The 14,563-nt window shown below is 40.0% G+C and overlaps 1 protein-coding gene across 1 annotated transcript; it reads left to right on the top strand.

The window, feature by feature from the left end:
• The first annotated feature begins 2,211 nt into the window (after window positions 1-2,211).
• Window positions 2,212-12,711, top strand: ogfrl1 (opioid growth factor receptor-like 1). Its single transcript, XM_082558139.1, has 7 exons — window positions 2,212-3,092; window positions 5,041-5,127; window positions 5,249-5,327; window positions 5,618-5,696; window positions 6,976-7,042; window positions 7,885-8,030; window positions 9,303-12,711. Exons 1-7 carry the CDS (start codon window positions 2,907-2,909, stop codon window positions 9,847-9,849), a joined length of 1,191 nt encoding a protein of 396 aa, XP_082414265.1. The 5' UTR covers window positions 2,212-2,906; the 3' UTR covers window positions 9,850-12,711.
• The last annotated feature ends 1,852 nt before the right edge of the window (window positions 12,712-14,563 follow it).

Genomic DNA, 14,563 nt, shown 5'->3' with positions numbered 1-14,563 from the left:
ACCACAAATCCCTGTTTAAGGGCTGGAAGTTCAGAGTCACATCAGTGTCATTCACTCTGCCAGGAACTGCAGACTCCCCTCTGATGAATCATCTTCCTAGTCTAACAGAAGCCAAAGCACAGGCTTAAGCAAATCAAAAACACCCACTCGATCTGGACTTGTATGTGCTTTTGGAGGTCAGAGCTGACTTTATGACATTTGCTTTAAAAATTTCTTTTAAATTTTTAAACGATAATCACTTTTAGAAATAGGGTATTTGCTTTAACTACACTTTGCTTGAGTTAGATACAAAGGAGGATGCACTGATCTTTATCTGTTTACACCAAATTCTGACTCTACCATCCAACTGTCAAAGCAGAAATGAAGAGTCAGGCAACATTTTTCCAAATGTTTTGTTGTGCAGTTTGAATAAGTCAATGCAAACTGTAGCTTCAGTTTTCTGCTCTTAGCTACCACGAGCGACACGTGTGGTCTTCTGCTGCTATCCATAGTTTTCATATGACGTGACGTACTGTGGTCCTTTACCCGCCAGCCATCCTTCGAGCATCTTTAATTTTAACTTAGCCGTCATGATGAAGCAATATTTTACCCGTCAGGGTAGCAAGTTGGTCACCTGACTGAAAGTCCGGATTTAACAGGTGGTCAACAAGGAACGGACTCATTATCTGCATGCATGTAGGATTAGTTTCTGCAATGTGATTAGCTTGTTAGATATTTGCATTAATGATTAACGATTGATTAATTCATTATTTAATATGTATACATATACAGTCAAACCCTGCAATAAACCCTCTTTCACCAACAACCCAGGCTGTCAGTGGTGAACCTATATGAAAGCTTAGCATGACACTGTAAATAGATTTTTGTCCTCAAGGACTGTGCCTCTAAAAGGACTAAAATCTTTGAATGATAGCTAAAATTGGCCGAACTGCAAAAATTTTTTTAACATTTTTTTTTCTTGAATTTAGAGCTTTTTTGTTGCAAGATCCACTAAAGGAAAATGAGGAAAGAAAATAGTTTCATAGAAAGTCTGAAACGGAACAGCAAGAAGAAGAACAATGAACAGTCCTTTACAGGAATTTTCATGGCAAGATAATTTAAGCAACTTTGTGAGTCATAAGAAACAAACAGATGCTTGATTGAAACCTGCCACAAGCCACACGATAGGGAATTCCCTTTATTAAATCTGTAAGTGGTATCTTGGCAATTTATCACAAGATGTATGCACTTACAAACATTATAAGCTTTTATCCTGAGAAAAAGAGTGGCATGATGTAAACATTTACATGAGCTCTTGTTACACCATAAGGATGTAATTCTTTTCTGTTTATATCCATACTTTAAAAGTTTTTTAAGTTCTATAAATTGGGTTAAAAACAAAACGGCAAATACAATAACACTTTTAAGAAATCCACTTTAAAATCAATAAGATCACATGGACTTTCCAAAGGAACAACCAACACAGTTTCACTTTCCTCCTGGAGAGACATAATCGCTGTTCTTGTGTCACGTGATGCACTTCTGGTCCTGATGCTGTTGTTGTAATGATATGTATAGAAGGTGATTAATGCCACAGAGCAATAGAATACAGCAAATAAGAAACATTGTATCTGCCAGTAATGATGATAGACTCCTTAAAATACTTACAAAGAATCATAAAGAGCAACATAAAGGTATTTGATTTGGAGCTCTGTTGGAAATGTGCTGTAAATATCATATTTGCATCATTTTTACATATTCACAGTTAATGTATAGTATATAAAATTGAATAAAAGTTTTGTGGCATTATTTTTGTAATTAATTCCTGAAAAACCTCCCAGGATTCAGTCAGTAACCATGACTGCAAAGGGAACAACTTGGGACTCTTTGAACATTCTTACTGTTTTTATCAGAGTAGTTGCAGAGGGACAGACAGTGGCACATGCTTAAGCTACTGTAAATAGCCTACATATTCCAAAAGAAAAATCCTGGGACATATTTTGTGATTGCAGAAAGCCTTGTATCAATAGCATACAACACAAATTATGTATTTAACAACACTGTACATTGTTAAGTTCTTAAATTAGTTAACATTTGGCATTAACCTTAACTACAAATGTGTATTTTGATGATACAACATTCACTTTTTCTTATGAGAGTTGTTTTAATTTTACCTTTTCAATCATAATTTGTGTTTCATTAAAGAGCATATGATTCTTTGTATTCAGTTATTAAAATTCCAAACTGGGTTTGCTCATTTAAGTTTAGCTTTTATTAGTGTTTGTTTTAGTGTTACGCTTTCGTAGTCCCAATAAACATGTAAGCATAAGTGTCCTCAAGCTGATTGTATTGATGTTAAAAAAAAAATCAATTTTTGCTAGTTATCCCAGATAGCAAACAATAATTGAAACTGTGCTAAATTAATCTTTTACTGTCAACTTTAATTTGACTGAATCAATATTAAATTCTGACATTGATTCTTGATCATTTTTGCACCTTTTCAACATCACTGGCAGCGTAGACTACATGTATACTTACACATATATTAGTAATCTACCCTTTTTTATTTTATTTTGTTGTTATTTTAGGGGGGTTTTTTATTTGGAGGTTTTCCACTCATAGTTTTAGTCTCTAGCTTAGCTTTACTCAACTGTAACCTTGTTTCATACAATTCACAGGTTAAGACCGCCTCTTGCCTCTGCGGCACTAATGGCCTCTCATACAGAAACACGCATCATCCTTCCAGTGTGGAAATCCCCCTTTTCTGCCATTTAAAAGCTCCGCACTGAGCGCAGTGCAAACCCACCGCTCTGCAAACCGAAAAACGAGGCTGGGTGCAAAATTATGTAGTATTTATACCTTTTTTTTTTTTTAAAAAGCGATAATTAAAAAGAAGAAGAAGAAGGCGGTTATTGCATGTTTTTTAGATGGGAAACCTGGTGGGCAGCTGGCGTTTCAAGGAGCCGAGCACGATTGAGGAATGTGACTCGACGTGGGGATCGGACTCGGAGAGCGACGAGCCGGCGGCTGAAGATGATAGCGGCATCTCCGACTCCGTCAGCCCGGCGGAGAGCGAGAGGGCCGCGGGGCACGCCGGAGACAGCACACCGCAGGTACGTTTCACGCCGGAGAGCCGGGACATGTGGGCCACCGGCAAAAAGGCCGGGACACAGTAAGGACAACCGGGCTACGGTGATGTCTGCACCCGAGACACAGCTCACACCAAACTTTCATTCAGAAATACGTCAAGTTCATGTACCGTGAAGACGTGCTGTACACGCATGCTGTGGAAAACGGCTGTACATTTACGCGGGGACAAATTATAGGGGACAGGTTCTCCTCGTAATTTAGAGCAAGATTAAAATGGAAAAAAATCCACATGAGAAAATCATAGCGACAATCCTTCTGCCATACTGCCATTATTTCAATATGAGTTATGAGTTCACATAACCACTGAATTATCTGCCGGGAACAAACGATCAGCAGCAGCTCAGCCTCCTCTGGGACCGTGTACAGGCAGGTTAATGACCACACACACGGCAGCCAGGCAGGATAAGGACGAGGTCGCCCTTTATTGCGATGTTTTATTTTTAAATGGACTCAACCAAATAAGTTTGTTTTGTTTTTTTTGTTTGTTTTTTTGTGGAAGTTTAGATGCATTTAGCAGGTTACTGCCGCAAAATTATAACCTATTCAAACTCCCAAGTGTAATTTTCAGAGTAAACCGTGTCTGTACATGTGCTGATTCAGCACAGATAATGTTAAATACGGTAAAGATAGAAATAACTAATAAATTCTGAATGCTAGAGAGCGTTAGTGCAATAAATTCTAGTATTTAAAATACTGCGTATTTATCCCCCCAGCCCTCATGCTACAGCCATGCTGTGATCTTACTGTAGGCATCAGCATCAGGTGGGACTGTGCAAGCTAGGTGTCAAAATCATGCCAAATTTGAGAAGAAATGGATTCAGTCTTGGGTTTCTTACTGTAAACTACTGTCATACATGTTATGGGCTACATCCTGTTCACGTGATGTTTGTTAATTATCAAAGTAATCTAAGGAACCATAACTCCAACCCTACACTGCCTACAGGTTTACAAAGAAAGTGAAAACGTTTTATTCTTTTTAGGCTACAGACACATAAACTGTGTGCAATAACGTTCAGAGTAGCTGACGGGATTGTTGTTATTAGGCTATTTCACACTGTTTTATAATACAGGAACCAGCAGGTTATAACAGTCGAACAGGAGCAATCTTTCATAGATTATTTCTTAAAAGTTAAACTAGACTTATGGTTTTGCTCTGTTTTTATAAGTTGGACTTTTTTTTAAAGTCAGGAGGGAGATAGTTTATGGATTATAGTAAATGACCTAAGAAGTAAGTAAGTAAGTAAAATTTATTTATATAGCGCTTTTCACAGATAAAAATCACAAAGTGCTTTACAACACAGAAAATGGGAATATAAAAACAATATAACAGTAAATAAAACAATGTAAAACAATAAAACTATAAAAACAGCATAAGAAGAAATTAATCAAATGCTTTTCTAAATAAAAATGTCTTCAGCTGTTTCTTAAAAGAATCAATGGAGTCCGTTCAGCGAAGAGACAGTGGGAGAGAATTCCACAACCGTGGTGCCACAGTCTGAAAGGCCCGATCACCACGAGTTTTAAAACGAGTGCGCGGTACCACCAGCAGTCTCTGATCTAATGACCTTAAAGCCCAAGAAGATGTATGTGGTTTCAGCAGGTCAGATAAATATTGAGGAGCCTGACCATGCAGGGCCCTAAAGGTTAGAAAGACCAAAGAAACACATTTCACTTTAAATTTTATGAAAAAAATGACCCCGATTAGACAGAGGTGTCTGGTTGGTGGTGGTTCACATTAGTGCTGATGTAAATTGTCCATTTTTATGAGAAAAACATAGATATTAATGTTCCAAGCAACTAAATGTTTTTAATTCAGCTAAATGGCATCTAAGGGCAACACACCATCTGTTTTCTTTTTTCCATTCTTAAGAGTCTTTTTTTTCTGTCTTTCCTTCTTTCTTCCTCTTTCAGTTGACTGACTCCCCGGAGTCTGTTCCAAAGATGAAGAGGAGTTTCTATGCCGCCAGGGACCTCTACAAATATCGGCACAGCTACCCGGTACATGAACACACACATGTGTACCCTACAATGAGAATAGACAGGCTTCATCACACACATACACTCACACTAATGCAGACACCCTTTGTGATATATTTTATCTGTGTGTGTTCATGTGAAGAACTTCAGAAGGTCCCGGCAGCCCAATGAGTACCGCAACCTGCGCTTCTACCTGAACAAGATCCCTCTAGTGCCTGATGGTCAGATATCACACACACACACACACACACACACACACAGAGAAAAAAGTGCACTCTCCATGCAGATCTGTTAACACTGGAGAGAAGTGATGTTAGTGCTGGCCTTAGTGAGTTTTGTTTGGCTAAAGGTCAAGTTTGACAGGGAAAGCCCAGCAGATTAGTGGACTGATCCACTGTTTAAACACACGTGTACACACACACACACACACGCACGCACACACACACACACAAGCGCACACACATGCAATACAGATCTATTTTGCAGCTATTTAGCTCCTCTTTCTTCTCAGGTATCTACATAGAGGAGATTCTCTCTAAGTGGAGAGGCGACTATGACAAACTGGAGCACAATCACACCTATATTCAGTGGTGAGACATTCCCTCCATTTGTTTTAATATTCATGCAGCTTGTGTGTTTGTGCATCAAGTTGTTCTTAGCCTGCAAGAAGGCACGGTAACATGACATGTCAAAGCTTCCTTTTTCTATCCTGTTACAGATTAAAGTTCAATAAAAAACAGGAATATTTTAATGACCGCTCACTTAGTTTAACCTGTCCAGTCAGGTTTCAGAACTGATTTTAGTGGCTTAAACCCCTGGGACATGGACCGGTACCAGTCCATGAGTTGTTTGGTACCAAGCCGCGAGAGTTGAGGCTCGGGTGTGAGATTTATGGTTTTCGGAGTTTTTATTGTTAACTTTTATCGTTTCTCTGGGTCTTTTCCTGTGTTGTAGTTGTGTGTCTTATTTTGAAAGAAATGTTTACGCGTTACCATAGAGACCAGAGCGCATTAAAGGGCAGAGAAGACACGTGACTCTCAATGTTGTTGAGTCGTTTTATTAGCAGGAGGACACTGCTAATAAAGTTACACAATTAAACAGTGAATTCGCGTTTATTATTATATTTACAAAATACCACAGTTTTTGCCTTGGTCGTATCATTTTATTTTGTTGTATTTGTCCGCGACACCTTTATCCGCGACACAACGCGACTACCACCGTGAAAATGTTGTTTGATATTAAATCGGTCCGTGGCGCAAAAAAGATTGGGGACCGTTGGCTTAAACGGTGATTGTCACATCAAGCTTGACAACTGTAGTTAGCTTGATATGGCTTCCATGTTTGATATGTAACATGGAAGTGTTACAATGCACAACAAGTGTTAAAGGGGAACGACTTGCTTTTGGGGCCAGCCTCATGTGGCCATTGAAGGAACTGCAGTTATTTGGCACATCCATGCTAGCTTCATTGTTAAGTAGGCAAACACTCCTATTCAGTACTATTTTACTTGTGTTTTTGGTCTTCATGTACATACACAGCAACTTCCAGGCTCTATGTGCAGGCTGCCTTTTTTGCTGCTGACCTTTACATGTTTGATATAGTGAATGTAGCGATTCACATAGTTCTGGTAGGGTTGCCAGGTTAACATTCGGTGGGAAGGTTTTAGCAGTCACTTTACTAGCCTAGAAGAAAGAGGTGGACAGCCTTTACATACCATGCACAGTGAGCAAACAGTAGCACCTGCTGAGAAATTACACTGAGTAATTATCTTCATTATTTGGTAGGCAGATGTATTTCTTGACCATCACATCCCTGTAGTTATTGTGTTGTATGTTTTTACAGTGTTTTTACTCCATTTCTGTACCCCAGGCTGTTCCCATTAAGAGAACAAGGGCTCAACTTCTACGCACATGAACTGACTCAGGACGAAATCAAAGTGAGTTTCGTACACATATTCTGTCTCTACTAGTCTGTGATGGTCCGCTTTATTAATGCTGTGCTTCATTAAACTGTGATGACATGTGCTTGATCTCCAGCTGTGCTCCTGCGGTCACTCTTCTTTTTATAGTTTCTACCTAAATATCTGTTGTTTGGTGTTAGATTTCACTTCTGCTTTCCTACATTAGCATATTAGATCGTTTTTTTACTTAAATGTGGTTATATTCAGACATATAACACTGAAAGCTTTCCACCTGTGAACCGATTTTGATGCTTTCATTGCAAAGAACTATGAGTTGCTCACAGTTAGTGGAGTGTCGCTGGCAGCTCAGGTGCATTATAATGCGCTTTCAGTGCAGGGGGAAAACACAGCTCAGTGTCACGGTTTTGCTAATGTTTTGCATCACTGCTTTAGTTGTGGCTTTTCATCGCACAAGTGTTTCCCATGGTTGAGTCTTTACATTTCACTACCGAAATAATTTAGCACAAATTTAGCAAATTTTGAATCGAGTGAAGTTTTAAGAATGCCGATACACTCTCGTTTAAATAAGTCGCTCAAATGTGACAAAGCAAACAACCGTTCTGGGAAATACTCATTCAGCTTTGGCTCTGACTAAATTAGACATCTGTTTGAACAACACAGCTGGTTTGCATGTGCATGCTCCCATTAAAAGTAGGTAGAAATGTGTCCCTCATGAAATTTCAGACTCGTTTTCGGGCGATTACCCAGTGTTTGCATACAGCTTTCTCTTCTGCTTCTTCTGATCACCTAAAGAGAAAAGCTGCTTTTGTACACAACCTGTCTGTTTGTTTCTGATTTGTTGTGTTGAATCACATCAGGAATTCCAAAGCACTCGGGAAGCAAAGCGGAGATTCCTGGCGGCCTATTCCCTCATGTTGGACTTCTACGGCGTCAAGCTGCTGGATAAGAGTGGCAATGTTGCTCGGGCTCCGAACTGGCAGGAGCGCTTCCAACACCTTAATGAGTAAGTACACACACACACTTGCGAACGTTATATATTTAAATGCACTGTGCAGTAGCTTGGGGGGGATAAAATTGCAGCTACAATTTGTGTGAAGTTATCGCATAGTTGCCAGTAGCTGCTTTTCAGTCCTTTAGCAAGGCAATCATTCTAAATCCTTTGCAACTTAATTGCTCCTCTAACAGCAGCTGAATGTGAAAGAGGATGTTTTGAATGGACAAACAGATGGTTAAAGGGCAATTTAAAAGAACAATTGTTGTTGTTTTTTTTGTTTCACATCCCGTTTCGATGTTTTCATTGCTTGAGATAAGGTACGGTGTTTCCTCCTGCCAAAGGACCACCTGAATGCCGCACTTTGCAGTTTACATTAAAGCGTGTGCTTGTCCTTGTACCTAAAACCTTTTAGAAGGGAAAGCATTACTTTCCCTTTTATTACCACAATCTCCTCCAGTCACAAACCTTCCTTAAACCATTTGAATCTAATTGTTGCGTTAAGCTCTAAACACATGGAAAACAAAGCTGACAACAGTGTATTTTCTTTCCATTCTCTTGCCATTAAAATGCACAAAGATGTCTGAATCTGGTTTCTAGATTTCTCATGGGCCAAGTAGCCACACCAAACAGTAAATAATAATTATATTGCCAGAGACATCAGACATTACATCATGGTTGTATTGAAGGCCATCACCTTTACTTCAATCTAGACCACAGAATGAACAGTGGTTGGGTTGTTCCATAAAACTGCCCATCGATGTGCGATTGTGTAGGGACGTGTGTGTCAGCTGTGGAACAGGCTTGTGATCTGTCCATCTTTTAACCTATACGTGTGATAAGTGGTATAGGTAGAGCAATAAATGGGTACTTTTAACCGCCCGTGTCCACAGAGAGGTGATGGTTATCGGGAGGACATTATACCAACACAGGGTTATCTGATGCTAGTGGATATGGACGTGCAAATCGTGCAGGAAAAAAGCTGTTACACCAGAAACATTATAAAAGAGACACTGAAGGAATGGGGTCTGAAGATGGTGATACAAGAATAACTTCCAGGAGGAAATAAAGTTTCTAAAAAACAGAAATGATTGGTACGTGCAGTCTTGCAGTCCAGTGACCGTTGAAATTAAAGTTAATTTGATTATGTTTCAAAATAAGTGTCCAAATACTTATTTTGGACACTTATTACAGAGGAGGTCCTAGATGGCTATTTCAGAAAAGCTATTTCAAACTATTCTAATCAATCAAAATTCTCTTTCTCAACCGCCGTGTTTATTGAAGGTCCCACCACAACTACCTGCGGATCACTCGCATCCTGAAGTCCCTGGGTGAGCTCGGCTATGAGGCCTTTAAGGCCCCGCTGGTTCGCTTCTTCCTGGAGGAGTCGCTGTGCCACGGCACCCTGTCCAACATGCAGCACAGCATCCTGGAATACTTTGTCTACACCATCCGCCTGCCAGCCACCCGCCGACGCTTGCTCTGCTATGCCCGCCAACACTACAGACCTGCCCACGCGTTCCTCTGGGGACCACCAACTAAAAAGCGGGGAGGTGGTGCTGGTGCTGGAGGTAGCGTGGGTGCTGGAAGTAGTGGGATTAGGGCGCCTGCTCCAACACCAGAGCAACAGAGGAGGGGGATGGAGAGCACCATATTCACACCTGCAGGTAGTGGAAATATTGTGTCTTCCCACAATGCCACGATGTGCCATGAGCTGGCTGAAGGAGGACTCAAGGGCTGCACGGGACTTGGTCCCAACATGGGAGGAGCACTGATGATGGTGGGAGCTCGAGCAGAGAGGAATGAGTTCAATGAGATGATTCCTTTGTAGGGAAAAGTTTTGAAAGCAGAAAACAAAAAACAAAATGAACCACTTAAATTGTAAAGAAATAAACTTGCTTTGTGGAAGGACATGCAAACCAGGGCAGTAAAACACAGGTACAGATGTTTGAGCTGTTAATGAACACATCATTAGAATCTGTTTAGTTTAAGGGCTGACTATAAACTTTTATTTATTGCAAGAGAATTATCTTAACTGAATTTGGGATTATAATCTAAAGCTGGGTTATTTTTTGTTTGTTTGTGCTTTTGGTGGGGTTTGTATCCTGAGCTAAGATAGCCGAATCCCAAAATTATCTAAACTAGTAGAGAAAGTTTGACAGAAGCCTTATTTAAAGTTTTGGCCTGGAATGCTGAATGTTTGCTGGTGTTGGGATGGTGAGATTATTGAAATATGTAGCTGGAGCTCCACCAAACAACACCCTGGATTGAGCTCCTTTTGTACAGGGTCTGTACAGCAAATGTGAAAAGGAAGAATTTGTCTTATTTCCATGTCATGTAAAAAGCATATGAAATAAGACTAATTTGTCAGCAATACTTATAGATTTTTTTAACTTCACTGACTTGAAATTTTCACTTTGTTGTTAATCTTAGGCACAGCTCAGTTATGTATCCGCACTGCGATTTTACTCTCTACATGTTAAAGGTAGCCAATTCCGCTGAAAATTGTACAGAACTATATAGCAAAAAATAAAACGTGTTGGTAAGCTGATATCTTTAAGAAATACTTAAGAAAAGAAAGGCTTTAGGTGACATTATTACCTGTGAACTCTGCAGAAAATTGTGAAATCTAAAACTGTGCAATAAATATTTTGCTATATAACAACCCAGGGCTGCTTAAAGCCAATTATCCAATGGCAGTGACTACACTGATTAAAATAATGCACATTGTATTTCAGTCTAAAAGATAAGGGGAAAATACAAAGTGTGTCAGATAGGTTTGTCGCAGTTCATTTTTTTCTGGTCTTGTAGGCAAGAATTCAGAAAATATTATTAATCCTTCAGCAAAGAGTAGAAATGCTAGTACCAATGTTACCGGAAATTTCCACCAGTTACAAGCTAAAGATGGTGTTTGTATCAGTACTAGCAAACAGGCATAATTAAACTGGTTAAATTATGAATAAATAAAAATATACAAATCATATTCCAAAGTAGGAATTACTGTAATCACATTATATTATAATATACTATATATATCGAGTTTTAGTGACGTGAAAAACAGCCGTGAGCTAGCTTGGCTGCCACACCTCCACAGTGTGTTATGCCACCTAAAAGCCTTCTTCCATTCTTAACTGGAAGTTATGGATTGAAGTTAATGTGATCAGACTGGTGGTGTGCAGTGTGTTCTCATAGACAGTATAAAAGATGGATACCATAGTGTTACCCAAAATGTATGGATATGAGAAGGAGGGGTGGGTCTTGTTAGCTAATGAGCATTTTGTACCACAAATAATCTTCCATTTGGAAAAATTGTATGACCAAGATTTACAACAATAGACTTAATCTTTTTATTATTCAGTAACTAAGCCCATAAACTCATCAGATAAGGGTTTAGAAAGGTCAAGACCAAATAAAAATTGAATTCCACGGGCTTCTATAGCACTGGAAGCCTTTTTGCATCCACAGCTATCGCCATCTGGTGGACTTTAGGTAAAAAGCAGGGTTCAGGCAAATCCGGATTGGCTTCATTTTAATTCAAAGCTATGTCAGACTTTGATACTGTCTATGTGTGTGTTGCACTTTTTGGACAATCTGTGTCTTCCTGTTAAAAGTGCTGTAGGTTTTAAAAGGCTGTGCATCATAGTCATGATATAGTGACGATACTGTCTAACCTTGCAATAATGTGACTTACTGAAATGAGAAGTTAAACACCCTTGTTAGGTTTCAACCATAGCTCAGCCCATGTTTTTGAGAGTTCAAATGTTTCTAGGGCTAGGTTTTCAGTGCTGCTGATATTTCTGCCAGAATCTTTTAAGATGAATTTGCTTGCCACTCAAAACAACAAACAAAAAACAAATCTGGAATAATTTATTTCAGGTTAATGTCAACTCATCGCCCCCAGCATTTCCTTGGTCATGTTTAGTTTTCAATAAAAGGCAAATATTAGACATCAGGAAGTGTGCATTGATCTATCCAGTCAACTTAAACTAAAAGCTAAGTTTTTTAATTATAGGTGTTATCTTAATAGTTATTTGTATGCTTCTAGTAGCAATAGATTAAAAGCCATGTTAAGTATAAGAAAGATTGAAGTTTAAAACTTCTTTAGTTGGCTGTTCTTGCTGTAGGAGGCGGCCATGCGTATGTTAGCTAACAAGGTTTTGACATTGCTTTCCAGCCAAGTGTATCTGATATAATTGTAAAAATAACTTTTCAGGTGAATTATATGATAACATGGGCTCAAGTATTCTGATTTCTAGTATACTCCACATGTACATATGTGAGTATGTGTATGTCTGTGTGATATTCTTAAGTGCCTCTTTTGTATTTTTAATTTTTATCTGGATGCTGTATGGAGTGTCTTTCCTGTACATCCTGTTTTTTGTACAGCGTTTTGATATCTACATCATTGTCCACAATATAGTCATGTACACTATGAGTATATGAGTATGGGCAGGAATACATTAGAAGAACTGATATAGAGGAAAAGTTAATACTATATAACACTTGAAATTGTTTGTATTGTTTCTTTGAATAAATTGTGATTGCTACATTGATAAATGTTCACTATGCTTGCTGAACACAGTTTTGTTTTGGGGGGTTTTCAGAACTGACAGGCCACAATAAGTGGACATAAACCCTGAAATGTGAATTTTGCCACATGTAACTCTAATAAAAATGGGGTTGTGGATTAACAGTGTTCGTTTCATTTGTCATCTCATTTTGATGCACAAGTAGTACTAACTAAATTCAAGCAGGTACAGTGTTATGAATGAATATTTTCCCCCTTCCTGATGTATTTTTAGCCATTTTTCTGCATTAAAATGTTTCAGATCATTACATTTTAATATTGGCTAAAGATATTTTGGAAAAATCTTTGTGGTTGAGGTCAATTTCACTAGCCACAAACAGGCCTGACTACTGCCAGACTTCTTGAGTCAAGAAATCAATCAAAACAACCTGTTTGACAAAGTGAAGAAGTGAAGCAAAGATCTCAAAAAGCAACACATCATGCTATGATTTAAAAAAAAACTCAAAATGAGACAAAACAAATTAATTTTAATCTTTTAGTCTGGAGAGGGCCTCCCTGGAGAGGGAGGCAAAATCCAATCACCACCTCCTCGCGGTGCCTCCTGGATAACCAACCAACGGTGATGGTCTTCGATGTCAGGCGGTGCGACAAGTCGATCGAATCTTCAAATTGTCGCATCAAATAGCAATGGAACGTCAAAATTTGGGAAATGCTAGGGCGTCCCCCGCAGGCGACGCGTGCCGTTCTCGACGGAACGACATGGGAAATCAGCAAGGGCTACCCACTCATGGACGGATTGGGCTAAAGAGACGACTCCATCTTCGTTTTGGAACAATCAATATCGGAACCATGACTGGAAACAACCAAAGTCTGGAAGTTTCTCGGGCAACCAGGAACGGCCATCCTGACAGAACTGTTTAACAACATTGTCAGCACAGGGGAAGTCCCGAAGGCCTGGACGACCAGCATTACCATACCCATATGGAAGAACAAAGGGGATGTAGCCGAATGCTCAAATTATCGTCCTATTTGCCTACTATGTCACACGATGAAAATTTTCGAAAAAGTCATCGATGCACATCTTCGGGAAATTGTCAACGTCACCCCCAACCAATGTGGTTTCGTAGAGGGATGCGGAACAACTGACGCCATACACGCCGCCCGCCTCCTGCTGGAGAAGAATAGGGAAAAGAACAAGACAGTACATATGGCCTTCCTAGACCTTGATAAGGCTTTCGACAGGGTACCCCCATGACCTCATATGGCACTCCCTAAGATCGCATGGTGTCCCTGAGGCGTATGTCAAATGGATACAGCTCCTCTACGACAACGTCACCAGTTCAGCCCGATGCGCCGCTGGACTATCATCTCCCTTCCCAGTTAGTGTTGGGGTCCACCAAGGATCAGCTCTGTCACCCCTCCTCTTCATTCTATGTATGGACACCATCACGGCCAACCTCCAGTTACCTCATCCATGGTCTCTCCTCTTTGCCGATGACGTAATCCTCACCAGCAAAGACAGAGAAGAGACCCAAATGACGACTCAACTGTGGAAGACCCGGCTCAATGAATATGGTATGCGGCTCAACACGAAAAAGATCGAATACCTGGAAGGAGGCCCCCAAACTGTTGGCACCATCATAATTGACAACAAAGAGTTGAAGAAGACAGAAGAGTTCCGCTACTTGGGCTCAGTCATCAGCTACCATGGAAATATCACCTCCGATGTCCAAGCACAAATAAATGCAGCCTGATTAAAATGGTGACAGGTCACTGGTATCCTTTGCGACAGAAGAGTGCCAGATCGACTCAAGGATAAAATCTACAAAACGGTGGTCCGCCCAGTAGCCCTGTATGGCTGCGCATGTTGGCCCGCATTGACCACACATGAACAGGCCCTAAACACCACGGAGATGCGCATGGTCCGATGGAGCCTAGGAATTACAAGACGGGACCGTGTTACGAACAAAGACATACGGAAGCGACTAGGCGTAGCCCCGATTAAGGAAAAGATGCT

Source organism: Aulonocara stuartgranti, assembly GCF_965226115.1.
Source record: "Aulonocara stuartgranti genome assembly, chromosome: 13".
In the NCBI taxonomy this organism is placed as follows: Eukaryota; Metazoa; Chordata; class Actinopteri; order Cichliformes; family Cichlidae; genus Aulonocara; species Aulonocara stuartgranti.
This window is presented reverse-complemented; position numbering and strand designations above follow the sequence as displayed.